This window comes from Cololabis saira, chromosome 11 (assembly GCF_033807715.1).
Source record: "Cololabis saira isolate AMF1-May2022 chromosome 11, fColSai1.1, whole genome shotgun sequence".
Classification (NCBI taxonomy): domain Eukaryota; kingdom Metazoa; phylum Chordata; class Actinopteri; order Beloniformes; family Belonidae; genus Cololabis; species Cololabis saira.
The window spans coordinates 26,800,081-26,827,546 of NC_084597.1; the positions used below are offsets into that span (position 1 = coordinate 26,800,081).

The window sequence follows — 27,466 nt, forward strand, 5'->3', positions numbered from 1 at the left end:
CGGGGTCGGGGTTTAGGAGGGGAAGAAGTTTGGCTCGACAGAACCCCCACTGCTACTGACGAACCTGTTCCTTTTGGCCGATGGGGACAAGAGGCAAGGAAATGACCCTTTTCGCTGCAATAAATGCACTCTCCAGCTTGCATTCTCCTCTGACGCTCTGTTGGGGAGAGACGAGCCCGACCCAACTGCATGGGTTCTTCAGGGGGTAGAGAAGAGGAGGAGCTGGAGGAATCACTGGAGCGGGACCTGGCACAGGGGATGGCTCGGGGAGCTAAGCTGGGTTGAGGCACAGGCAGAGGGCATGACATGGGAATTTGTGGACGGCCTGCTTTCTCCCTGCGGCGCTGCCGCAGACGGTTGTCAAGACGAGTAGCCAGGGAAATAAGGGAGTCCAAATCCTCCGTTTCATCCCTCGCCGCCAGCTCATCCTTGATGTAATCCGCCAAACCATTCATATATGCTCCCTGCAAACTTAGCTCTCCCCACCCACTTTCTGCTGCCAATATCCGGAACTCAATGGAATAGTCCGCAACAGACCTGGAGCCTTGACAGAAAGAGAATAGCTTGCTAGAAGCTTCTTTGCCTTGGATGGGGCAGTCAAAAACTTTCTCTAACTCCGCCACAAACTGAGGGTAGGAAGAGAGCACGGGGGACGCTCTATCCCACAGCGCTTTAACCCACTGCGCTGCTCTCCCGGAAAGCAAACCCATAATAAAGGCAATGCGTGACTGACCTGAGCTATATGTTGCCGACTGCTGCTGAAACACTAGAGCACACTGGAACAAAAACTGTCCACAAGCTCCCGGCTCGCCAGAGTATCGCTCCGGGGTCGGGATGTGAGGTTCCTGGGAAGGCGGAGCTGGAGCGGCCTGAGCTGGGGGTGAATCAGGGTGAGCAGTGACTGGAGGAGCAGCGGGTGATGAAGCAGGGAGTTGGGAAATACTGGTGGTTAATGCCTGTAATGACTCCCCTACTTCACGAAGAAGCTTGTCATGTTGTCCAAGCAGGGTCCCCTGGGAAGCCAGAGCACGACGGAGTGAATCCACGTCCGCTGGGTCCATACTGGCCATATTGTTCTGTGACAGGCTCACAAGGAGGAACCCAAGAGCGAGACAGTGGTGGAGTGAAAAATGAATTTATTTTAGGGAAGGGGAAAAAGGGGGTCCGGTGGGGGCAGAGGTGGTTGCTGGCCCGGGGAATGGCTGGCGTGGGGAGGAGAGGATGATGGAGGACTGAGTGGAAGCCAGGGGTCGCTTGGAGCTGGAAGGTGGCTAGGAGAACAGGCTGGTTGGTAACTGGAAGATGAGAATGGTCCTGGGGGAACAGCAGAAAAGGCAGTCAGTAACAAGATCAAAAAATAGCAAGAAGCTTTCACGAGGGTTTTCACTGGGATCGGCCTGAAGTGCGCACCACGGAGGTTTGACAACAATCTGGCGAGGAGTGGTGGAAAAACCAGTGTAGATATACTGCAGTGGAGATGAGTTGATGGCAGGCAGGTGTGGAGACTGAGGGAGCTGATGAGCTGATGGCAGACAGGTGTGGAGGAATCCAGGAGCTGAGTGTGAGTGGCAGATGACCACACAAAACAAAAACACAGGGAGTGACACAAGGAAACACAAGGGAGGGGAGAACACAGGGAAACACAGGGGAAGAGGGAGGTACAGCCATGGCTGTAACATAGAGGGGGATTTCATGTACAATATTAGCATTTTAGCTCAATAGCTTCCAGGTAATTTGGTTTATTGACTTAAAATCAGTGTTGGATCATAGTACTACTCGGGTTGCATGAGATACGCCCCCTGGTTTCATATTTCAAATCTGTTCATAATTTTTATTAATATTTATATGTATAGAGGGGGATTTCCTGTACAATATTAGCATTTTAGCTCAATAGCTTCCAGGTAATTTGGTCAATTGGCTCAAAATCAGTGTTGGATCATAGTACTACTCGGGTTGCATGAGATACGCCCCCTGGTTTCATATTTCAAATCTGTTCATAATTTTTATTAATATTTATATGTATAGAGGGGGATTTCATGTACAATATTAGCATTTTAGCTCAATAGCTTCCAGGTAATTTGGTTTATTGACTTAAAATCAGTGTTGGATCATAGTACTACTCGGTTTGCATGAGATACGCCCCCTGGTTTCATATTTCAAATCTGTTCATAATTTTTATTAATATTTATATGTATAGAGGGGGATTTCCTGTACAATATTAGCATTTTAGCTCAATAGCTTCCAGGTAATTTGGTCAATTGGCTCAAAATCAGTGTTGGATCATAGTACTACTCGGGTTGCATGAGATACGCCCCCTGGTTTCATATTTCAAATCTGTTCATAATTTTTATTAATATTTATATGTATAGAGGGGGATTTCATGTACAATATTAGCATTTTAGCTCAATAGCTTCCAGGTAATTTGGTTTATTGACTTAAAATCAGTGTTGGATCATAGTACTACTCGGTTTGCATGAGATACGCCCCCTGGTTTCATATTTCAAATCTGTTCATAATTTTTATTAATATTTATATGTATAGAGGGGGATTTCATGTACAATATTAGCATTTTAGCTCAATAGCTTCCAGGTAATTTGGTCAATTGACTCAAAATCAGTGTTGGATCATAGTACTACTCGGGTTGCATGAGATACGCCCCCTGGTTTCATATTTCAAATCTGTTCATAATTTTTATTAATATTTATATGTATAGAGGGGGATTTCATATACAATATTAGCATTTTAGCTCAATAGCTTCCAGGTAATTTGGTTAATTGACTCAAAATCAGTGTTGGATCATAGTACCACTCTGGCTGCATGATATACGCCTCTTGATTTTTAATTTCAAATCTGTTCATAATTCTTATTATTTTTTATATGTATAGAGGAGTATTTCATATACAATATTAGCCTTTTAGCTCAATAGCTTCCAGGTAATTTGGTTTATTGACTCAAAATCAGTGTTGGATTATAGTACTACTCTGGCTGCATAAGATACGTCTCTTTATTTTTATTTCAAATATGTTCATAATTTTTGTATACATTATGATATTTAATAAATATAGCTTGTTAGCTCCTAATCAACTCTAAACACAGTATCTATGCTTATATCTCACATCTACATTTTGAAAACATGAAGTCAGGACAGCTTCAGCCTTTTTCTGCGTGCATGTGTTTACTGTAAAGTCTGTAATACGTGCGCATTGGAAATGTTCGCTCAGAGCCGCGCAGAGCCGCCCTGGACCCGCGCAGAGCCGCCAGAGCGCAGAGCCGCCCTGGACCCATGAGAGGTTTGCGCAGAGCCACCAGAGCGCGGTTTACCCAGAGCGCAGACCCGCCAGAGCGCAGAGCCGCCCGGACCCATGACAGGCGAATGTCTGTCGAATATCCAACGAATATCCAACGTAAAACTAACTTCACCGCGGTATATTTTGGTATGATAACCCTTCCTGAGTGGCAGCTGTATCATAGTTATCAGCTCATGAAGTTACCACCCCCTTCAGAACATTATATATTAGCTGCTGCTGCATATCCTGGTTTAGACTCGTGTACAGGATATCTGTCAATGTTTTACAATATTGTCTTTGGTATCATTTTAAGCATTCATTCAAGCTAGGATGTGAATCTTTCTGACCAATATAGAGGTCACTGCAGCTCTTTAAACTATAAACAACACACATTTTTACACAATGATATACTATATTTTATCCCTGTGTCATCTAGGAACAACAGAGACACACAATACAAAAACTGGAATACTCATAGGACCATAAGGATTCAGGAAATGTATCACATCTTAGCTTGAATGAATGCTTTAAAGGTCCCCTTTAAAATGATACCAAAGACAATATTGTGAAACATTGACAGATATCCTGAACATGAGTCTAAACCAGGATATGCAGCAGCATCTAAAGTGTAATGTTCTGAAGGGGATGGGTAACTTCATGAGCTGATAACTATGATACAGCTGCCACTCAGGAAGGGTTATCGTACCAAAATATCATCTGTAGACATGGATATTTTCAAAAATTATAAGCAAGTTTGGTCACCTTGAGTGGTACTGACAAGTGAAATTTTGGGCTCTGGCCCATGGACTAACGGGGCCAATGTGCTCCCCGAGGAACCGCGGAGGAGACACGGTGCTGCACGTAGCGGCGAGCAGGGCGCTCAAACACGGAGAAGCTGGTGAGCAAAACGGGGCTTTGATAACAGCTGCAGGTTGTTGATGCACGTTGTTTTAACTGCTGTTTTCTCCAGGCTCACGATGATATGGTCGTGCCTCTCCAAAAAGTATGTCCTGAAGCTTTAATGGCCCCAAACAGAGCTGGAGTGACACCACAAGACCATAATTTTCTCCTTTGTGATCTTGTCATTAAACTCATGGTTATACTGTTCACCCAGCATTTCTTCGAGTTTACACACAGAGATCCTGTTCACCATAGCCAAGGGAAGCTCCGCCTCCGCAGCACCACTGGTTCCATTCAGTGGACCATTATCAACCCATCCCAGCACTGTCTTGATGGCATATGGGTCTTTCCCGCAACTGTTAATAACCTCCCAAGGTTCCAGTATCTTGGGAGCGTTGGTTCCAATTAACAGGTCGACATTTGCTTTTATGCTTGGGATGTTCACCTTGGACAAATATGGCCATTTTGCCAGTTCTTCTGATGTCACCATGTTATCAATAGTGACTGGCATTTTCATCTGGGTGAGAACTTCTGGGAGACCATGAAAGTTATTGCTGTCCAGATCAGATACCTCCAAACCAGCCAATGAGTAGGCTGGAACAACAGTTTTTTGCCCCATTGTGCTCAACAGGAAGTTGGTTCTTCTGCCTGTGACATTCAGCTTCCGCATTAAATGCTCTGAGCAGAACGTGACTGAACTACCTGGGTCCATAGGTTTTTATGATCTGATTTCCCTTTGCACTTTTAACCTTCACCGGGAGAATGGACAAAACACACCGGTCCTTACCGGCCCCTGTATGTCCACATGTTTTGAGTAATGTTGTCTGGCTAGATGCATCCAACGTATCCTGAGCTGGTTGTTTTCTGATGTGAAACACAGTGGGGTGAGTTTGACCACATACCTTGCATGTTAAGCGTCTCTCACACTCACGACTCATATGACCAACACCTAAGCATGCAAAGCAAACCCCCTTTCCTTTCAGAAACTGAATTTTTTCCTTGTGTTTCTTTCCCTTGAACTGTTTGCACTCTTCCAAAGAGTGGCTACGAGCACAGCAAAGGCATCCAGCTCTATCAGCCTTCCCCAAGTCTGATATCGGTGGCATTTTAACTCCTTAAGGCACTTCCATAGATGTTACTGTGAGTTGTGATTTACACCCGGCGATGGTCTTTATCTCAGCAACACCAGATATTGGATCCTGTATCTCCCCAAACAGAGGATCAGAAAGAATTCTGACACAACACTCAATAAATATTACCAGATCCTTGAAGTGAGCTCTTTGGTTGTTCTCCATTATGTCATGAGCTAAGGTTCTCCATTGCTCCCTTAATTTGAATGGCAGCTTTGACATAATGGCTCTCATATTCACTGGCATATCCAGCTCCCACATGTACTGGAGCTCCTCCATTGCATTGCAGCATCCACACAAGAACAAAGAGTAGGCTTGTAGAGCTTTGACGTCCTCAGACTTTATTGTTTGCCAGGCCAAAGCCTTTTCCATATATGCACTTGCGATTTTGTAGTGATTTCCAAAGTGTTCCTGCATAAGTTCCATTGCCACTGTGTAGCCACGCTCAGGTGCCATATGCTGGCAGCTACGCACCCTCAGTGCAGGGCCCTCTCAGGGTCGGTAGAGGATGGCAATGCCCAGGACTGTCAGTAGGTAGGAGCACTGGGTGATAAAATGGGGGAGAAAACCGGGATAAAAAAATATTTAAAAAAAAAATATTTAAATAAAACGAACTGTTCTCTATACATTTCAACAGACTGCAGACAACACCAACCGTCCAACAGAGAGGGGATGGCAGGAGAAGCTGTTTGTCGAGTGCGAGGATTCATTTTTTGAAACTTTTGTATATGATGGTAAATTCTAAAATTCTTCTTTACATTTGATTTACATTTGATTTTAACACTGCCACATTCTGTTTCCACAGCTGATGATTTTCTCCCTGTTGATGAGGATGATGAAGGGTTTGGAGACCGGGCTGATCGTATCAAAAAAGAATACTTTGAAAAGAAACACGCTGAAGCTCAAAGACTTGCATCGTTTTCGAGATTGAAAAAGTTGAAAAGGCGAGAACAGGAAAAGGAAAGCCATAAGGAGCTGCATGAACGACTGCAAAGAGCAGCACGTAAAGATGAAGAAACTCTGCAGGGAAGGAAACGTCAGTATGATGAGAAGTGTGCTGCTACTTTTAATGGTTCTTCCTCATCAGAGAACACAAAGCTGAGCTACAGTGACATCCCCTGGCCAGCTCCGAGAGGCACAGTTCAGGAGATGGTGGATGTGATGCTGCACGGCCTGGATCGAAAATATGTGTGGTTGTTTCGCAAAGCTCTAAGGAAGCAGCAAGTGCTTTGGCATCCAGATAAATTTGCCCAACGTTGTGAAGCTCGGTTATTGGAGAAGGACAAACGGCACATCCTGGACACAGTCACAGCTCTGTCTCAGGAGCTTAACAAACTGGCTCAGAAGTGTCGGGCCACAGCCCTGTGTTGAACATGGAAAGACTTAATTTAGATTCTGAGGTCTAGGTCTGAGGCCCAGCATAGTTAACATATTTAACTAGTTTAGTTTTACGTTGTGAGCCAGACAGCTGATCCCGTCAAAACTGTGTTTATTACCTAAGTGTGTTTGTTTATTTTACTGTTTGTCTACTGTTGCATCCACGTTGCTGGATCTTGATGACATGTTCTTCCTCTCCTACTAACCCATTTATTCCAAGTGTTGTTTCACTATCTTTTAACACTTGTGTAAACAAATTCTGATTCATTTGAATTAGAGATGTTGTCATACATTTCTTTAGAATAATCTGATTCTGATTAACTATTTCCAAGAAATTCATCTAGAGTGTGGTTCTTGGTTCTTAAAAGCTGAGTGAAAAAATTTAATTTTTTATATTTATTAAAAAAAAGAAACAAATATAAAACCATGGGTGGCCTTTGTGTTGAGTCATGTCTACTAAAAAAAACATGCTGTTACGCCTTTATTGCAACATCAAAATAAGTTATCCCAAGTGATGTTTTAATCCGATTGCCTTAAAATAAACAAAACACCAAAATCACATTTAAATTTGAAGATTTTTTTCACAAAGAACAGAAGATGTTCGGCCTTTTTTCACGGATGAAACAGAATAAAAAGATGCGGTGGTTGCCAGGTTTGCAAGTTAATCCCCATAAAGAGAAAACAAGGATGCCATTCGCGCTTAATTTAAAAACAAGAAAAAGGGTAACTGAGTTGCTAATACACTAACATATATAGGCTATATTTTAACGAGTTTTAGTCCAAATAAGAAAACATACAATCATTAACACACATGAGTTAATTAAAGCAAACTAGGGACATAATCATATTTCTGCAAATTAATTGGTTACAAATGTTCAACTCTAAAGTGAGTAGAAACATTAACAGTCGATATTCCTCAATTATCTCCTGGTTGCTTCTTTAATCTATCTGTACCGTTTCGGTTTCGTCATAAATTACTTTTTTCCCTTCTCTGCGTCACAAAAAGGATGTGATGTGTGAAAAAACGTGTAAACTACGTGAGTCAAGATGAATACGTGCCGCAAATGCCCTCATTTTTATAACATGGTTTTATATTTCACCTGCTTGGGCCACTAAACTCTCGTATCCTCAGTTCATGAACATGTTAAGAAACGTTGAATACTTAACGATACCTATAAATGATTAAGTGATGGGCATGGGTCGAATTACGTCAAACAAACCTATTTATGGACAGATATACGCAACATTTGTTAACTCGACTGTTTGCTGTAAAATGAGTATCTAAATGGCCACAGGTTAAATTATCGCCGCTCTAATGCCGCGTTCCATTTGTCCTCGGAAGTGGGGATTTCCTAGTTCCCAGTCGGAATTTTCAACTGGAACGCCCCTTGAAGTGGGATTTCCCACTGGGAAAGTGGGAGAGCAGTCTTCACCACCCCCGAGCGAGTTACCATTCCAAGATGGCTGCCCCGGTTGTAAACAGTAGAAGAGAGCTCTGTAAAAATCCGTAGCACTTCATTCTAGTTTTGGTCACACTAAATCAGTCGTATACAAGTATTGTTTGGCATATGCTGCTATAGTGTAATTTACATTTTTCATGTGGTATAAGTACTCGAGTTGTAAAAAAGAAATCAGGGGGGATGGTGGATTTTATCATATGGGGACAGATAATTTGTGCTGATTACAAATAATATAATATATTACAAATAATAGCAGTGACCAAAACACCTGCAGAAATACTGCAGGAATGACATAGCAGCAGTTAAATGCAGCATTATGTAAGCTTTAAATATCCACTGGGCTTACATCAAATACATCAAAACACAACAATAAAAAACACTTTTCTGAACTTATCAATATGACTGTCCTTCACAGGATAAGTAAAATGGATCACTGCAAAAACTCACAATCTTAACAAGAATATTTGTCTTATTTCTAGTTAAAATGTCTCATTTTAGTAAAAAAAATCTCATTACACTTAAAACAAGACTCATCACTGGAAAAAACAACAATTTTCACCTGTTTCAAGTAGATTTTCACTTGAAATAAGTAGAAAAATCTGCCAGTGGAACAAGATTTTTTTGCTTGTAATGAGAAGATAAATCTTGTCCCACTGGCAGATTTTCCTACTTATTTCAAGTGAAAATTTACTTGAAACAGGTGAAAATTGTCAAATAAGTTATTTTTCTGGTGTTATTTTTCTGGTGATGACTCTAAATTTTGAAATAGCAGTAAAACGACATTCCTTGAGGAAATGAAATAAGGGATGGAAAGGGGGGGTAGCAGTTTTAGAGGGGGGATGATTTTGACCGTTTTTATTTCAGGGGGGATGCCATCCCCCCCTCATCCCCCCTCAACTCCAGTACTGGATATATGCAACATTTGGTTAACTCGATTGTTTGCTGTAAAATGAGTATCTAAATGGCCACAGGTTAAATTATCGCCGCTCTAAATGAAGAAAAACCCAGTCGTTTTCCGTGGACGCGACAAGATCTGGCAACACGCGGACGCAATCTGTGTCAATTGCTGGGCGACGAAGAGCGAATAAAGGCCGTAGCCTATTTCTGACTGGGGCTTATTTATAACGTGCAGACTGCTTTTAGGCAGACTTGTCTACACGGCGGGTTGATGATTTATTTTCTAGCGTGCATGTCGGTCGTTTATTTCCCCTCGACGCATAGCCATCGTGTGTTGTGCGCCGCACTGACAGGTGTAAAGGTAAAGCTCCGACAGGATGACGCCTTTCTCTCCGGCGGCTCCACGGAAAAGCAGCATCACTGAGGGCTTTCTCTTTGTGTTCAAACGCTTTATTCAATAGACACCAGGAGACTCCAGACTGTGGGAAATAAACCCGGCGCGACGCCCACTGACCGACAATGAGGACAATTACCCCTCTGGAAAGCGTTATTTTTAAAAATAGACAATAATAATCCTCGAGGGGAAAGTTAATTGGATAAAGAGGTGGTTTGATTGAATCCTGTGATGTGCTGCTCTGGTTTGGAGTGAACGGCTCGTCGTCCAGGTTCATTGGGATACACAGATTATCAGGAGGAGCGCAGTCTGTCTGGTGGATAAAGATGGTGTTTCGGAGTGAGGAGATGTGCTTGGCGCAATTGTTTCTGCAGTCCGGCTCTGAATATGACTGCATCAGTGAGCTGGGAGAGCTGGGGCTGGTCGAGTTCCGAGATGTAAGTAGAGAGCCTAATTCGCCACAGAAATACGAGTTTTTCTATTAAAAAAAGACAATGAATTAATGTTATCCCCTTCTTTGCCAGGCGCCCATGCATTTTTACATTTTTTTTTTTTTTTAATGGAGGGGGTGAATGGGCTATCCCTCCATCCATACATCTATTCACCTGGACAATAATGCTGAAATGTTAAATATCTGCTTGAAAGATAAAAACTGACTTCATATTATTCATTAAGAGTACATATGAATGAATGAATGAATGAATTGTTTATTTCGGTTACATTACATTATTTGCAATTCAAACTGTGTGTGTGTGTGTGTGTGTGTGTGTGTGTGTGTGTGTGTGTGTGTGTGTGTGTGTGTGTGTGTGTGTGTGTGTGTGTGTGTGTGTGTAAATGACAAAACACTTTCATACAAGTTTACACTCATCAGTTTCACACAAAAAATAATAAACTCTGTAACCGAAAAAGGAATAGGCTGAAGCCAAAGCTTATATTTGCCTACCCTGTACTTCCCAACAGAAAACCCAGATTATCTGCAATATGAAAAGAAACAAAAAGAGAAATTTCCCTTTAAATTGTTCTGCTTAACCAAATTATACTCCAATCATTTAGCATTGTAATCCTTAATTATTTTACTTTTCAATATTTTTTTAAAATTCAACAGGGATTTACTCAGTTTCAGTTCATCACTAAGTTGATTCCATAATTTGACTCCCAAAAATCAAACACATCTATATTTAACATTAGTCCTCACACGACATCTTTCAAAGACCCACAGCCTTCTTAAATTATAATTTGTTTCTCTTAATTTAAAAAAATGCTGAAAACATAACAATATCAGAACTACTTAAAGGCTGTTAAATCCTGCCACTTGTTTTCCCTTTTGGACATGAATTGGCAGCAGCCACCTGACTTATGATGCTCCTCTGGTTTCAGCTCAACCCCAGTGTCAGCTCATTCCAGCGGCGTTTTGTCAGCGAAATCAAGAGATGTGAGGAGATGGAGAGGATTCTGGGTAAGACAGCATCCGCCACCTTGGATGTGGGTGTAGCCCGAGCATAACACCTTGATAATTAATCATCTGCATTGTAGCAATGTATCCCTTTGCTGGTTACATTTTCTAAAATGGTCCCTCAGAGACAGGGATTTCATGCAGTTCAGTCTGAATTATGTTGTAATTAGAAGATACCGCACTATCAGCTATTTCTTTGTAACAGGCTACCTTCTGAGAGAAATCCAGAAGGCTAAAATAGCTATTCCAGAGGAAGATGAAAGCCCACTTGCTCCTCCACCCAGACAAGTCCTTGAGATCATGGTAGGTGTTCAGAAGTGCCCATAATGTTTGCTCCTTTTTGTCTTTAACTTTGTGCTTTCATATCTGTACTGAACAGATAATATTGTTCAGGTTTATGTTTGACAATATCTTGGGGGCAGCAGCCTAAGCAGAGAGACACAGACGCCCCTACCAGCCCGCCTCCTCTCTTCCAGGGAAATACACAGGCGCTTCGAAGCACGTCCGAGAGATGTCATCTCTGCAGCATGTCCTGAGTCTGGCCTGGAGCCTTGAAACACCTCCCTGGGGAGGCGTTCTAATCAGATGCTTCATTTTTAATCTTCAGTTGTTTTACAGCCAATGTGATTTTCACAGCAATGATTTGTAGGCATTAAACTAAATGAATGACTCCCACTTTCAGTGAAATGTTTCCAACAAGACTGACTGATGAACATGTCCAAAACATGCTCAATCCACCCATGTTTGACAATTTTTTGTTCGTTTTTTTGGTACTACTGTGCCACAAGATTATGATTATAAAGGTTATTAACAGCATATGATTAGGTACAAAATACTGATTAGTAAGCCAAGAGTTAAAAAGAGGAGTGGTGGCGATGCACTTGCCAAATAGTGATCCCACCTGTCTTTCACTTGTCTGTGTTACTAACATCAGTGCTTACTTTCTGTTCTCCGTCTGCCAGTATGTTCTGGATTTTGGTTTTTCAATGAGACGACTCATCCTCATCAATGCTGATGTTTCATAGGCATTCCTTGTCATTTATCATTCACATATGTGTTATTTCCATTCCATTTCCAACAATCAAGGCTAGGCTACTTTTGGGGGGGGGGGGTTACTATCTAAGCCTATTGTAAACTGTCCATAAACCCTTTCTAAAAGTGGTTTCATTTTCATAAAATAATGAAACTGTTTTGTTCTTGATAACCTTTATATTGAGATTGACATTTTCACATGAGTTTCTGCAAACGGTGCCATCTCTCTACGCTGATTCATCTGCTGTCTTTTGTTGTCTTTTGCATTAATTAGATTTGTTTTTCAAGCAAACAAACAATTATTTCTACATTTTCTTAGTTCTCCAAACCTTTACTGTTTTGGTGAACTGTAATTTCTTAATTGCATCACATACTGAGAAAATAGCTACCTGGAAAATCAAAGATGTCTTCTTAAAACCCTTCTCTGGTTTGTGACTATTGATAATTCTAATTTCAGAGTGCAAGATGTACTGCTGAGTGTATGGGTAGTAACATTTGAAGAGTAAAAAAGAGATTGTCCCAAATGTTTGCATGCCACTGTAAATGGCACTAGTCTAGAGTTCATACTGTGGAGCTGTGACCATACTCTGGCATCTGTAACATGGCCCTGTTTTTACTTGACTTCCAAAGTCACATGAATGAATTATCCTGCTCCTGAACTCAAACTGAGGCTAGTGTTGACTGTGATTTCCAGGAACAGCTACAGAGGCTGGAGATGGAGCTCAGTGAGGTGGCAAAGAACAAAGAAAAACTGCAGCGGAACCTGCTGGAGCTCACTGAGTACACACACATGCTGAAGATCACGCGGACCTTCATACACAGCCGCTCCAGAGTGAGTATTAGGCGGGTGCAGTTATGGTTTGACCCCAAAAAAATTGCAACAAAAGGTTTCTCAATGGTTTATTGTAGTATCAGGTGTACTTAATAACATATCAAAAGTCTGCCAAAGTCTGACCACTAGAAAGGTCCGATTTTCAAAATGGCCGCCGCCAGTCTCTAAAAATACCATTATTCCCTCATTATTCATCCTAGACAAGCAATCTTGGTGTCTAACCCCATGATTTGATTATCTAGAATTAAAATAAGCATATACAAATCATAGTGAAGTGATTGAAGTACAATTATGTATAAAAACAATTGACTATAAGCGAATATGTAATGAAATATGCAGTACATAGACATGAAAAAAAAACAAAGAAAAACATTTCAAACATAATCTCCTTTTTCCACATGCCATAAAAAAAGATGTCACAATGCATGGGGAAATGAGGTTTCTCTCTATTCACATTCTGGTGATTTCTGGAGATTAATTTTTATACTAATGAGGAATAAATCAATTATTACTACGTGGTACTGTGAAATTAGTCTAAACAGGGCTGCAACGTGAAGGCTCAGTACCGCTAGCCCCTTTTTTATTTTATTTTTATTTATTTTTTTAGTTTTTTTGTGTTTTTTTTTTCTTTTTTGTTTTTTTGTGTGTTTTTTGTGATTTTTTTTACCGTCTTACTTATATTTTTTCATTTCCTTTTTTCCACTCCGGAATAACAATTAGTCATCATCACACTCTTCCTCCCATAATGCTTGATTATGTGGATTCTCACAATTTTCCACTTGGCATGATCCACAGGCAGGCATGCAGGGCAGTCCATATCTTCTACAACTACAACGTTGTGTACGGCAAGCAGTTGTGCAATTACAGTGGACCATCTGCAAGAGGCTCTCTGGGGCAGCAGCTTTTTTTGTCATAACTGGCAGAAAACGATTGTCCTCCAATTTCCATCCCCAATCAACAGGATTCATATCACTATCCATTTCAGTCCACACCATGATCTGGTAATAAACTCTTTGGCAATGATATGTCGTTGAGGACTCTGTAAGAGGGAGATGTTCTGGGGTAACAAATGCCTTCGCAGACACAATTTTCTTGCTGAGAAGATTGTAGCGCAAAGATGCAAGTGCATCGGTATTCTTGCCACCAAACATGACTGCCATCGCCTTGCTCCCAAGGTCCTCTATGGCAGCTTTTGCTTGCTTTGGTAGTGCAAATCCCTTCGCACATGCCTGGATGGTCGTTTCCCCATTCACAAGTTTCTGGAAAGCAGTTTTCTTCCCAACACCAAAAATGCGTGATGTTGTATCACAGCCTGTGATGGCATGAACAAACATCAACTTGACAACACAAGTCTTTACCCAGGACCTTTTGCATCTCGCTGATGTCATACACCTTGGGTACTTTTGACTTATCTGAACGAAAATAAAGGCCTCTATTGCTCGTCTCACCATAGTAGAGAAGAAGAACAAGTAAATCTGTATATTCTTCTCCCCTTGTGGGCTGATGTTGTGACGCTTGTACTCCAGCCTTGATAATGTCCACATCTGCATCCCCTGGTGCATTGATGACAGTACAGCCCTTCTTCTGCAGTTCCTCAGTGACAAGAAGAATAAGCCCTTGTTTGTTACTGGATCTGGATAGGAAGTCATCCTTTCTTCCCACAAACTCAGTATTTGCATCCAAGCTAATAACCGGGTGTGCATGTTGCCCGCGCCGCTGATGTGTATTGTCTTTGATAGAAGGACCTTCACTATAACCATCAAAGACAACAGTTGCTTTATCATAATGCTTTATCATAATGCTTTATCATAATGCTTTATCGTAAAGTCTGCATATGACTGTGCAATGGCACCATAACTGTCACCCCTCTTCCATGGCAAGCAATGAATCAGGGAGCCACCATCAAGGACATACTGTTCAGTTGGTGGGATAGAATCCAGGACACTTTTCTTTGACTTCTTGCCTGTAAATTCAGCGACAGCCTGTGCCAGTTGGGGCTTGTTGGCTTTACGGAAGATTTCTTTGGCTTCGAACAGTGCTGCAGGGAATGGACTGAGCTCATAGCCCATGACATCTTCAAGAGAAAGTTGTCCTGTTTTTGACATAATCAGAAAACGTTGGAACAACAGAGCAGGATCAATGGTTCGGTCTTGGGTGATTTTGATGCTGCAATCATCTGCAAGAGTTTTTGCCCTGTCATTGCGTTTGAATGAGATTCCAAAAACTGGTTTCCCAACCATTTTCCCAATGATCTCATTCCCAACAGACTCAAACTCATGAACATTGACATCAGGTTTGGCGACAACACCGGTAACAATGTTTCTCAAAGGTGGTTCTTGAGAGAATGGTTTGCAAAAGGAAAGTTTTTCCTTCATTCTCTCCAGGTCAGCATGATCTCTTTTGATCCTTGCCTCTGTCGATTCCTTGTGTTGCTCACTGGTCGTGTAGGTCAGCTCATTGAATTCCTGCATGGCATCGTTGTACTCGGACATGATGGGTGTGGACATGGTCCACAATGCACGCATTTCCTCCGTCATTCCACTTCCATGAGTCAAGCCTCCACTGCCCTTCAAAGACCGCATCAAGGTCTGATCAATGACAAGGTCAGAGCTAAGTCCTGCCCAGAATTGGTTGCTGCGGCGTATAACATGGAACCCCCTGGAAAATGTGTCATGTACATCAGGGTGTGTTGTTTCAAGTTGGCTCATTTCTTAGACATATAAATATGCTGATTTAAGATAATTATAGTGCCCAGCTGCAGCGAATATTGGCAGGCAGTCCAAGATTGCACGTAAGTGCAACAACCAAGATCCTGTGCGATCAGCTTTAATCAGAGTTCGTGCTGTCTGCAGCATTTTCTGGTAGCTTATCCACAGCTGACTGGTTTTTGACTTTCCGCTAAGTTCTGCCTTCTTTTCATCAATCTTGTCTTTGATTTGTCCCAATATCTCCGACCCTAGAGCACTGTCCAATGTATTTTCTTTTACTGCTAAAGATGAATACATTTCTCCTGCCTCGTCCACCATTGACTCAAACTGGGGATTATCATCCAGTAGTTACAAAGATACAAAATATTGGATTTCATAATTATGTAAGTGTATCTCTGCAGTTTGGACAAGACCAGTGGATTCCCAGGCCTCATAAACATAGGATTAGACACCAAAATTACTTGTCTAGGGTATATAATAAAGGAGCTATACACATTTTAGGGTGATTTTGACCATCTGGGACGCCATATTGAAAATGACACCTTTCTAGTGGTCAGACTTTGGCAGACTTTTAGTATGTTATTAAGGACACCTAATGCTACAGAAAACTGTTGAAAAACCTTTTGTTGCAATTTTTTTGGGGTAAGGTGCTTTTTTTTCATATCTGCACCCGCCTATATGTTTTTGCTGTTTGGCTGCTCGTTTTTCCTCATCACTTGTCATGTATACTGCATTTTCTGGTCCTATTCTCTCGGTGTGTTTCCTGAGACGCCTCCCCTCACCTTGTTAGTTGTTTTCTACTCCCTGGCATGCTTAATTTCCCTCGCTGACAGAGCCAGGACTGATGCTGGCTTTAATTAATGACACGGTCACATTACAAGCACCACCTGACTCATCCCCGCTGTGACCACTGCAACAGTTATGTCTGTGTGGGACAGGCAGTTGGCTTGATAAACATTACAGTCCCTTTATGGGTCAGTTGCATCATATTTGTGTAGTAGAGCCATGCAAGGAATGGTTAGTGGCAGTTGTTTATGAAACATGTTCTTTTTTATAACTAGCATGAGGCTCTCGGTCCCCAGTACGAAGAGTTCCCCACTATGGACACAGACTCAGTCACTGGATGCACTGGTATGCAAAGACTTGGAGCCAAGCTGGGGTACGTTGCAGTATCAGCTACAATGCTTGGACTTCATAGTATGTTTAGAAAACACATCATAGACCTTATCTGATTTCTTCTGGGTGCAGCTTTGTTTCAGGACTCATCCAGAGGGTGAAAGTTGAGGCCTTTGAACGCATGTTGTGGCGAGTGTGTAAAGGTTACACCATCCTCAGCTACGCAGAGGTGGACGAAAGCCTTACTGATCTTGACACTGTGAGTTGAAGTGTAAAAGTCTTTTTTTTCCCCAACATTTTATGACTGCTTATTAGGGATGGGCGGTATGGACTAAAAAATGTATCACGATAATTTCTGGCATTTATCCCGATTACAATAAAAATGATGATAAAAAAATACCAATTCAACTCCACCTTTTTAACTATAAATCTATCTCGCTCTCAGATGCACCATGTTTGTTACACAAAAACGTCAACAGGAATTTTTCATCCTTTCTTTCTTTCTTTCTTTCTTTCTTTCTTTCTTTCTTTCTTTCTTTCTTTCTTTCTTTCTTTCTTTCTTTCTTTCTTTCTTTCTTTCTTTCTTCCTTCCTTCCTCCCTCTTTTCTCCCTTCCTTCCTTCCTTCCTTCCTTCCTTCCTTCCTTCCTTCCTTCCTTCCTTCCTTCCTTCCTTCCTTCCTTCCTTCCTTCCTTCCTTCCTTCCTTCCTTCCTTCCTTCCTTCCTTCCATCCATCCATCCATCCATCCAAAAATCAGCTTTACACAAAAACATCATCAACGGGAATTTATCGTTTTTACCTCGAGATAACAAATTCTTATCGTGAGGATTTTTTTTTACGGTATATCGTGAACGGTAAAATATCGCCCATTCCTACTGCTTATGAAGTTTCATGACAACTTTACTGAACCATGTGATTTCAGGGTGAAATAAGCAAAAGTGTTGTATTCCTCATCTCATTCTGGGGAGACCAGATTGGACAGAAAGTTCAAAAAATCTGCGATTGGTAAAAAATACCTTCATTGTATGATTTTACAGTTAAGTGCTTAATGTATTCCCCTTCATTATAAGTGTCTTTGTCACCCTTAGTTACCACTGTCACATATATCCTCACCCCGAGAATGATGAAGAGCGCGCAGATGTGTTGGACAGCTTAAGAACACGCATCCAAGATCTTAACAATGTAGGGCTGAAGCACATTGGCTTACACAGGAGGACGCAGCAAGCACACAGAGTCTCAGTGGGTTTTTAGTAATGGTTTTATCTTGCAGGTGCTTCATCGCACTGAGGACTACTTGAGGCAGGTTCTGCTGAAGGCCTCAGAGTCAGCATACACCTGGGTTCTCCAGGTGAAGAAGATGAAGGCCATCTATCACATCCTTAACCTCTGCAGCTTTGATGTTACCAACAAGTGTCTGATCGCTGAGGTTTGGTGTCCCGTCAGTGACTTAGCAAACCTGAGAGGAGCGCTAGAGGAGGGGTCGGTGAGTAGGATGTTGTCAAAATATGACTCTCATCTTTTGGAAAACTGTAAATAATAATTATGGAAGAGATAATCTCTTCCATAAGCACACCAACGAGAATAATTCTGATAACTAGTCAAGCTAAAAACAGAAACATCTCTTTCTAAGTTCACTGTCTTGTGTATTCAAATCAGCTATGACAAGGGTGTTGTTTCTACTAAAGGAAAGAATAATGATTTAAATGAACAGAATAATATAATAAACCCTCTTGAAAAGTGAACATATTTCAAAAGAAATAAGTGGCTTTTGGCACAATGTACCTTCTGAAAAACCTTTGTTTCTATGTCTACCTGTGAACTTCGAGGGGAAATCATTCAAGAGCAGACATTATCTTTGTGAATATGAGAATATTACTAAGCAGCATACATTTATATCAAATTACATCTTTCTTATGCGAGAGGGAAGACACGGTATCTCATATCTTGTTAGTTCAGTTACAAAGTGTTCGGGTAGAACAAAGTCACACAGTAACTCTAGGTAACTGATTATTGTAGCAGTTGACCTGTAAGTTTCCATGTGCAAGGAGGTAAAATCACTGTCTGTCAAATCAATGGGATGACTTTAGAGAGTGCAGTTAGGCTTCACCCATGTCAGCATTTGTTTTTGACAGGATGCTATCCGATGAAAAGTGTCTGACAGCATGTTTATCTTGACAGTAAATTACCTTTTATAGTGAATTCAAACAACACATCAAATGGTGGATTACTTCCGAACTGCCTCCCCGTCTGCAATTTTAAACACACCTTTTAAACACACGGCAGTTTGTTTAAACTTTAACGAGCTTTGGTAAAAGTAGCTGCAGTTGTGTTTGAGAAAACAAAAGACAACTTCTGAGCTTTCTTCAAACATTTGTGAATATTTGAAAGTTTTTGAATTTGAACAGTTCTTCTGATTGAATGTTAGTAGGGAAGTGAGATTGGATTTTTCTTTTTTTATGATTCAGGCAAAGGGGGGCAGATGGACATAAAGGGTTTCACTGCCTAGCCTAAAAAGCATACACCACACTTTTAATGTAATTGATTGATGCATTTTATGACACTTCACATTCTGTCTTCTCACAGAAAACCTTTTAACCCAGTTTTTTTTTTTTTTAAAGCTGTGTTGATATAGTTTAGGTTTTCAATCAGTAAACCAGACTCCACGACACTAAATCACTGACCTTGCTGCCAGTAAAGTTTAATTTTTTTAGGAGCTGAAATACCAAATACACTTAGCAATTTACTGATTTACTTACTTACTTACTTTAATTACATAATAATTGATTTTATATTAGAGTAAGATATTAAAATTAAAACTATTAAGATCAAACCTTTGTACTAGGTCGGATCTTATTGTTTTCCATTGTATGAAAACTTGCATCAGTTTTGTGGGTGATTCCCTATCCTGGGTCACTTTCATGTTACTTCTTTTCTCATGGTTAACTGTAGTATTTTTATGCAGTTTGCATCAATAGGATTCATTTTTTTTGCTGTACATTATGTGTCTGATTGAATCAAAAACAGGATAAATTGGTTGTTTTCAGCTGTAATTCTTCTTAAAGAATGGACTGGAAATAGGAAAAACCTCATGATCAAAAAAACAATAACTTACTTTTACATGATATGCTCTAAAAGAACCTCACAGTCCCATGTTGCCTAATGTAAATATTTGCGAACATGCCCATCCACAGTAATTCCTTATTTTGCTACATCTATTCATCATCAGAGAAAAGGTGATGCCACTGTGCCATCGTTTGTGAACCGCATCCCAAGCACTGATACTCCACCTACCCTACTAAGAACTAACAAGTTCACAGCTGGGTTTCAGAGCATTGTGGAGGCTTATGGGGTGGGGGACTATCGCGAGGTAAGCCCAGGTAAGAACTATGTTGGGTTTTTTTTTTGTTAAAGGAACATTGAAGTATCTCTCTGTTTACTTTGGAGAACGTATAAAAAACTTGTACTGTAATATTTCCCTTTTTGGCAGCTCCCTACACCATCATCACATTCCCCTTCCTGTTTGCTGTGATGTTTGGGGACCTTGGACACGGGATGATAATGAGTCTCTTTTCCTTGTGGATGGTGCTGACAGAGAAAAAGGAGAAGAAAAAACGATCCAGTAATGAGGTGGGGATGAGTATGTGGTTTCAACCATAAAGCAGAGTTGGATTATTGTAAATTAGTTTTATCTCATAGTCATGCTCCTGTTGGTCTCAGATATGGGCAACATTTTTCCACGGCCGTTACATCATCCTGATGATGGGGATTTTTTCTATCTACACTGGGCTCATTTACAATGACTGCTTCTCCAAGTCTCTGAATATATTTGGCTCTGCATGGAGTGTTAAGGCTATGTTCACAAATCAGCACTGGACGTAAGTATCAGCATAAAGTATGCTTGCTCATAAAAGTGCACGTGGCGATTTAGTGCTTTCTGACGTGTTCGAGTGGTTTTATACTGCAGAAACAAAACACTCCGAACAAATGCTCTGCTCACATTGGACCCTAATGTGAGTGGTGTCTTCAATGGACCTTACCCACTTGGCATTGATCCTGTAAGTAAATAGACTCAGGTCAATACAATTCTCAAATAATTTTGCCTAAGATACCTTTTAATGCCTCACCAGATGTGGAACATGGCGGTGAACCGGCTGTCCTTCCTCAATTCATACAAGATGAAGATGTCTGTCGTCATTGGGGTCATTCACATGAGCTTTGGAGTGGTGCTGAGTGTCTTCAACCACTTGTAAGTGACTAGAGCCCACCTTTTCTCTTCCATAATTATTGTAATTGTTAGGGGTGGGTATTGGGAAGGACCTCACGATACGATACGCATCACGATACTTGAGCCACGATACGATACACATTGCGATATCCCGATTATGCGATATCCCGATTATTATATTCTACATAGTTCACCGAAAAATTTAAAAATGCATTACACATCTTAAAATCCAAGTTGTATATATGTACATCAGATGATAGTGATGGATCTTAAAATCCGAGTTGCACGTTCATCAGATTATAGTGACAATTCATGGGACAAACTGAGTCATTAACATTAAATTAACATTAAATTTAGTATGAGGTTGCTTTAATTATGTGGCAAATGATAATAAACACAAGAAAGATGGGTACTAAAACCAAGGACAGGCACAGTGATCAGTCAGTATAGATATAAATCCATAAATAAATAAACCTCTGTCCATTATTTTTCATTTTTTAAGGACAGGCAATTGTGTTATATAAAAAATAAATTATAAAATGAAATAAAACGTGAAATAAAACCTGAGCTCAGTGCAGGGCCCTCCCAGGGTTGGTAGAGAGTGGCAATGCCCAGGACTGTCACTTAGGTAGGAGCACTGGGTGATATAATGGGAAATAAATCGGGGATAAAAAAATAAATAAAAAATCGATATTCAAATTTTGAATATCGATATTGAATCGGCTGGAAAAGTATCGCGATATATTGCCATATCAATATTTTTGCCCACCCCTAGTAATTGTCATTAAAAAGATGTTGATTTAATTAATTAATTTATTTTTCATTATACTTTAAAACTGATGGAACATCCATGTTCCTTGGTCTGAAATAAAGAGTGAGGTTCCTCCAACGATCCATTGTTGTTTTATCTGTTTGTTGTAAAGTGTCCTTAGGTTTCATGAAAGGCGTTTATAAATAAAATGTATTATTATTATTATTAGTAGTAGTAGTAGTAGTAGTAGTAGTAGTATTAGTAGTAGTAGTGGTAGTAGTAGTAGTATTATTATTGTGTTTATTAAGGGGAATAGAAGATTTTAAAACAACTACCACCAGGAGAGAAACAAAAGCATGTCTGGCAGTCTTGTCTTTCAAAGTTGGAATTCTGACCTCAGGGTGCTTTCTAGTTGAAATTTACAACTTTGAACTCTAAGATAGATTTTGACTTCTGAGTACAAATGTGATAAGTTTAATGGTCTTCTGTGCCAAGATGACATTTAGCACCTTTGTTTATTATCTATCGCTCAAAACATTGTCACTCTCCTTATCATTCTGCGCATGTCTTATCATTTTCTTCATTCCCAAACTCTTCTCTCTCCCTTCAGGCACTTCAGACAGAAATTTAACGTCTATTTGCTATTCGTTCCTGAGCTGCTTTTCCTGCTCTGTCTCTTTGGCTATCTGGTATTTATGATTTTCTACAAGTGGTTGGCATTCGGGGCCCGCGACTCCAACCAGGCTCCCAGCATCCTCATCCACTTCATCAACATGTTTGTCATGCAAGGGAAAGATATGGCTCCTCTCTACCCAGGACAGGTATCTGTTGACAACACCACCTGCTTACCAGCTGCATTCATGGTGCTTGCTAAACCATGACTTTATATTTGTTACCTTGATTCCACAGACTGGGCTGCAAATATTTCTACTTGTGATAGCTATGCTGTCCGTCCCTATACTGCTGCTAGGCAAACCCCTTTATTTATACTGGCTGTACCGTGGAAGCAAAGGCCTGCGAAGACGCAGAGTAAGTTGATTAAAAAGCACAGCAGTTGTCTTTTTTTTTTATTTAATTATCGATAGTTCACTGTAATTTTTCTGTATCAACCCAGGGTTATGAGCGGGTTAGGCGTGTAAGTGAAGATGACAATTCCATCACACCATCCTATGAAGATGATGAAGAAGAAGGACAAGAAGAACTGACCAACAGAGAAGCTCCTCCCAAAGTCAGAGCACAGTCACCTCTTTCATCAGAAAATCTGTCTGTGGTCCTGCATGTGTTCATGTTTCTGTCAGCCTGAAATTTTTAACACTATTTACACATTAGGAAGCAGAAAGTAGGACAACACAAAAAGAGTCTGCTGTGGAGCAAGTTCAGTGTCATGTGAACATGCTGCAATGTTCAGAGACACTGAAGCCTGTATTAAAACTGGAGAGACAGTTTATTTTAACTTCATTTTCATCATTATGAATTATGAAAGTGTGATATCTTACGTTCTCTTTAAACTTTTTTGCAGTTTGACTTCGCAGATGTGCTCCTGCACCAGGCCATCCATACTATAGAGTACTGCCTCGGCTGCATTTCTAACACCGCGTCCTACCTCCGACTGTGGGCACTCAGCTTAGCTCATGCTCGTAAGTGCAGCTTGGAAAAGTAGTGCACACTGTGCCTCTCTGCTTCCACTGACTCATCAGTTTTTTTTTAGACTTAAAGCACTTCATTTTCTGTGTCTCTGTGTGATTTGTTTTTAGAGCTGTCAGAGGTGCTGTGGGCCATGGTGATGCGCCTGGGTTTCAGGATCACTACAAAAGTTGGGGTAGTCTTTTTGGTCCCTGTGTTTGGTCTCTTTGCCATCCTCACCGTGTCCATCCTTCTGGTCATGGAAGGCTTGTCGGCGTTCCTCCATGCTCTCAGACTTCATTGGTGAGTATAAAGTTAAGGGAATCTCAAAGAAATACTGTGATGTGACGGTTTAAACGGTCTTGAATTGTTGGCACGACCTTGAACGGTTGTGCCAATGCCCCACATGTGGAGGTTCAGGTCCTGGCCTGGTGGTCTTTACTGTGTTTTTTATCTTTCTGCCCAGGCCACTTTAGCCTAAAAATCTAAAAAAAAAAAAAAAAAAAAAGCTTAAATTGGGGATTCATATTATGTCGCATTGATACTTTTCTGAATGAACATTTTAGATACAGGGGATGGGACGAAACTGGACATGGGGCAAATTAAACACAAGTTGGGATGTAAAACACAACACATATCGAGCAAAAGAACAAAACAATAAATTGAAAGACAAATGTTCACTTAAGAGAAGCAAAACTACACATTAAGCAACATTTAGGGAATACAAAACCCCACAAAAGGTACAAAGTGATTAAACAAAGATTTAAAGCAAAGCAAACTCTTTTGTCTTTTTCTCTTTTTAAGGGTCACCACAGCCAAAAATTAAATACTTAATGAAAAATCAAAAGTACTACAACAAAGAGGAGAAGAGAATGTCTCAAAATGGAAGCAACATTACCAAAATAGGAAGGGAAAAAAGAGCTGAACAAAAATCAACCAAAACTGGGTCAAATAGTGACAACAAATAGAAAAAAGTTTCACAAGAATCTACTGAAAAGACAGCTTGACACAACCAAAAATTGCATCTGCGTGATTTGTGGCCCTGCATATTTTTTCCCTCTGTGAAATCAGTGAAGGGTCCTTTATAAATCTGTGTCTGGTGCACATTGTTTTATTTGCTGTTCAAGTGAAGCTGCAAAACACTCCACTTGCTATGATGTAATAATAAAGGATTAACGCTAATTATAATAATAATAATAATAATAATAATAATAATAATAATAATAATAATAATAATTAAGACTGCTGTGGAATGGACCTGTTTACTTTTGTTTAAAATGTTCTCTGATTACATTTTGATATTTGTTTGATTATAAATGAAGATTAATTAAGCATTAACTGAATGCTTCTTTTCAAAAGTCTTACATTCATTGAGATGCTTTTGTTTGCTTTACCGTTTATTTTCAGGGTGGAGTTCCAGAACAAATTCTACCATGGGACTGGCATCAAGTTTGTGCCCTTTGACTTCTCCCTTCTGCCCTCCGTTTTTGAGCAGGATGGCTTGCTTTAAACCCTCTTAAGTAGTGCATATGCTCGGAAGTGCGGATTTTATAACAGGGCAGGATGCTTGGAGCTGGAACAATAGACACTGTGATAATGACAACAAACCTTCAAGACGCAGAAATGAAACTCATTCTTGTAGCAACGTTTTTCACCTTGATGGTTTTTAAATGTTATCGACTCTGCTGACTGCCTTACTGCTGTACCCAGCGAACCTCTGAAAATACAGAGGTGTAAAATTTTTCTTCCATTAATTATTTCCTTTTGTCAGTGAGATATTGTTCAGCACTACTTGTCAAACCAGCTGGGTGAAATTCAACATTTTATTTGCATTGTGCTGTGTAACTTAGTTTTGTATTCTTTACAACATTGTATTAAAACAGTTATACAGTGCAATTTGAAATCAAATTAAAATCATATAAAGCATCCTAATGTAGTGCCATAGAGATATATTTCTGATGATGATATGGGGATGACTTTTTTTTCTCCCTCATGGGATGGAAGAAAAAAAATAGCTGGCATCATTTGAAAACAAACATTACAAACCTTTTGTGAGATGTATTTTCACAAAGCACTTTGCAGAAATGATTGTACAATTTCAAGTTTTCACTAATGACTGTGATGATGCCAAATAAAATTCAAATGTTTGCTCAATTACTTATTAATGCATTTATTTACTTGTAACCTACCCAGTACTCAATAGAAAAGCATCAAATACTCCAGAATAGGTCAAAAAGCTCTTGCTCTTTCTTTGATTATTCTGCTTATTGTATTTGTTGATACCATTTCATTGTATTTATCTAAATGATCGTCCGCAAAAGAGTCCAATATTTTACCATTCTGATGTGTTAAATAAAGGTTTCGAGAAATGCAAGCAAATAAAGCATTCATTGTGGTTTTATTAGCTATGTCAATCATCCATGCACTTATTATTTATACCCACGCTTTCCTATTCAGGTTCACAGGGATCTCCTGAAGTCTATCCTAGCTCTCTTCAGGTGAAAGGCAGGCATACACTCTAGACATGTTGCTAATCAGGGCCACATTTAGACAAACAACCACACACACATGCTCACACATAGACAACTTGCAAAAAGGCTCCTAGCTGTATTTGAAACAGGAACTCTCATATTACTTTCTTAATACTAACTTTATCAACAATAATGTTACTTTTCAGAGACTATGAAACAAATTAAACTATTTAAATTTTGTAATGTATTTATTTAGATACTAAAGAATGAACTGTTTAGTGTATAAGCTCTATTTCCTGCTCTCGGCGAAGGCGGATGCTTTTCTTCTCCTGCTCCTTCCCCATCTGCCCTGCTGCTGCTCTCTGTCTTCACTCTTTTGGAGCCTCTCTTTTCACATCCTCCGAAACTTTCTAAAATCATGGAATTGGTTAGCTGGTCTCTCAGCGCAATTGACCACATTTTCTCGATGAGAAGACCGGGCAGAGGGGAGCCCTCTTGCCCCGACGAGACATTTGCTGCTGGATAGGCTACACGATGGACTCCTGGAAGATGTGGATGATCGTGTGTCTGTCTATACTGTCGGTCAAGGATGTTGAAGATGCCTTCATCATTGGATTTCTGATAACACGATTTCTGCTTTTTGGAGCTGGGGGTTACCTGGCATATCAACAAATTCAGAAAAACGTCGACAGCTATTTTGGCCCTTTCAGAGCTGCCTGGTGTAACTGAAGAGATAAATTGTAAACACTCAGACTCAAACGTTGGGGGAGCAAAATCACAATTCTTGAACAGAATCGTAGGCTAGCTGCGGTTTTGGATCTCATTATGGAAAAGACCTTGGAGAAGTTGGAAGCTCGGCTTGGTGGGAATTGACCACAAATTCGTCTGATTGGAGTCGCCATTGATGAATCAGACACTTAAGGTGGACAGAAAATTACTGTAGTTGGCCTGACCCCAAATGCAATTGTTGATTCAACAATCTGACCTTTGCAGGACGGCCTGGAAGGCCAGCCTGGTCACAATCTCCCCGGATGAATGAAAACAAGACGCTCTGGTCCCACTAGCCCTCCCCTTCCCCCCAGAACATCTGTGGACCTGTATCAGAACTGTACCAAGCCGTCTGATAACGTCAAGGACAATAGCTGAGAAATAGCTCTGGGCAGAGTTCACAAATGTACCACTCACACACACATGCACGTAATGATAAATAAACTTCCCTCATTATTCAACGCCTTCCCTGGCTCCCCCCCTTTCACCCCTCCTAACACAGCTACCAGGGTGGAGAGCCGCGCCATGAAGGCTGCGGTACTCACTTGGATGGCCTGTGCTGGGAACCCCCCCACACACACACACACACACATGCAAGTCTTCATTATGATGTTGTTACATTTGTTATGTGTAAGTTGCTTTTCTGGTGCTGAGGTGTTTTTTGCACTTTCACACCGTGTATTTATACACAGTGTGAAAATGCCTTTTTTCCCCTCCTCTATCCCAGTGTCATCCTTTCTCAGCTAATTGCACCAGTGTAGCCATGTCATTTGTTGTCATCTGATTTGTCTTTTTTCTGTTCTCTTGATGGGTTATACTGGCAGTAATTTCACTGTGCCAGGACGCTAGCTCAGCGCGAATAAAGCTCTAATCTATCTATCTAATCTACAATTTAGTAATCTGCTGTATTTAAATACAGCTTGGAGATACTTTGAGCATAGTATATGTTTTGGTCACGTTCATTTTTGACTCCATTCCCTTTATTTACATTTTTATTAGATTTTTTTTTTTAGATTATTTAGCAAAATGTGTGAAGATCAAAT

At 40.5% G+C, this 27,466-nt stretch overlaps 2 protein-coding genes across 2 annotated transcripts; both read left to right on the forward strand.

The window, feature by feature from the left end:
* The first annotated feature begins 4,106 nt into the window (after window positions 1-4,106).
* nfkbil1 (nuclear factor of kappa light polypeptide gene enhancer in B-cells inhibitor-like 1) lies at window positions 4,107-7,061 on the forward strand. Its single transcript, XM_061733181.1, has 2 exons — window positions 4,107-4,185; window positions 6,123-7,061. Exons 1-2 carry the CDS (start codon window positions 4,107-4,109, stop codon window positions 6,686-6,688), a joined length of 645 nt encoding a protein of 214 aa, XP_061589165.1. The 3' UTR covers window positions 6,689-7,061.
* A 2,104-nt stretch (window positions 7,062-9,165) lies between these two features.
* Window positions 9,166-25,554, forward strand: atp6v0a2a (ATPase H+ transporting V0 subunit a2a). The gene is made up of 20 exons (XM_061734235.1): window positions 9,166-9,882; window positions 10,823-10,901; window positions 11,104-11,201; window positions 12,625-12,762; window positions 16,532-16,629; window positions 16,719-16,845; window positions 17,508-17,590; window positions 17,674-17,767; window positions 17,856-18,068; window positions 19,812-19,962; window positions 20,073-20,212; window positions 20,303-20,460; window positions 20,550-20,640; window positions 20,713-20,831; window positions 22,172-22,382; window positions 22,471-22,590; window positions 22,676-22,789; window positions 23,081-23,198; window positions 23,316-23,487; window positions 24,592-25,554. The coding sequence occupies exons 1-20, from the start codon at window positions 9,772-9,774 to the stop codon at window positions 24,692-24,694; spliced, it is 2,538 nt and encodes an 845-aa protein (XP_061590219.1). The 5' UTR covers window positions 9,166-9,771; the 3' UTR covers window positions 24,695-25,554.
* Window positions 25,555-27,466: the final 1,912 nt, after the last annotated feature.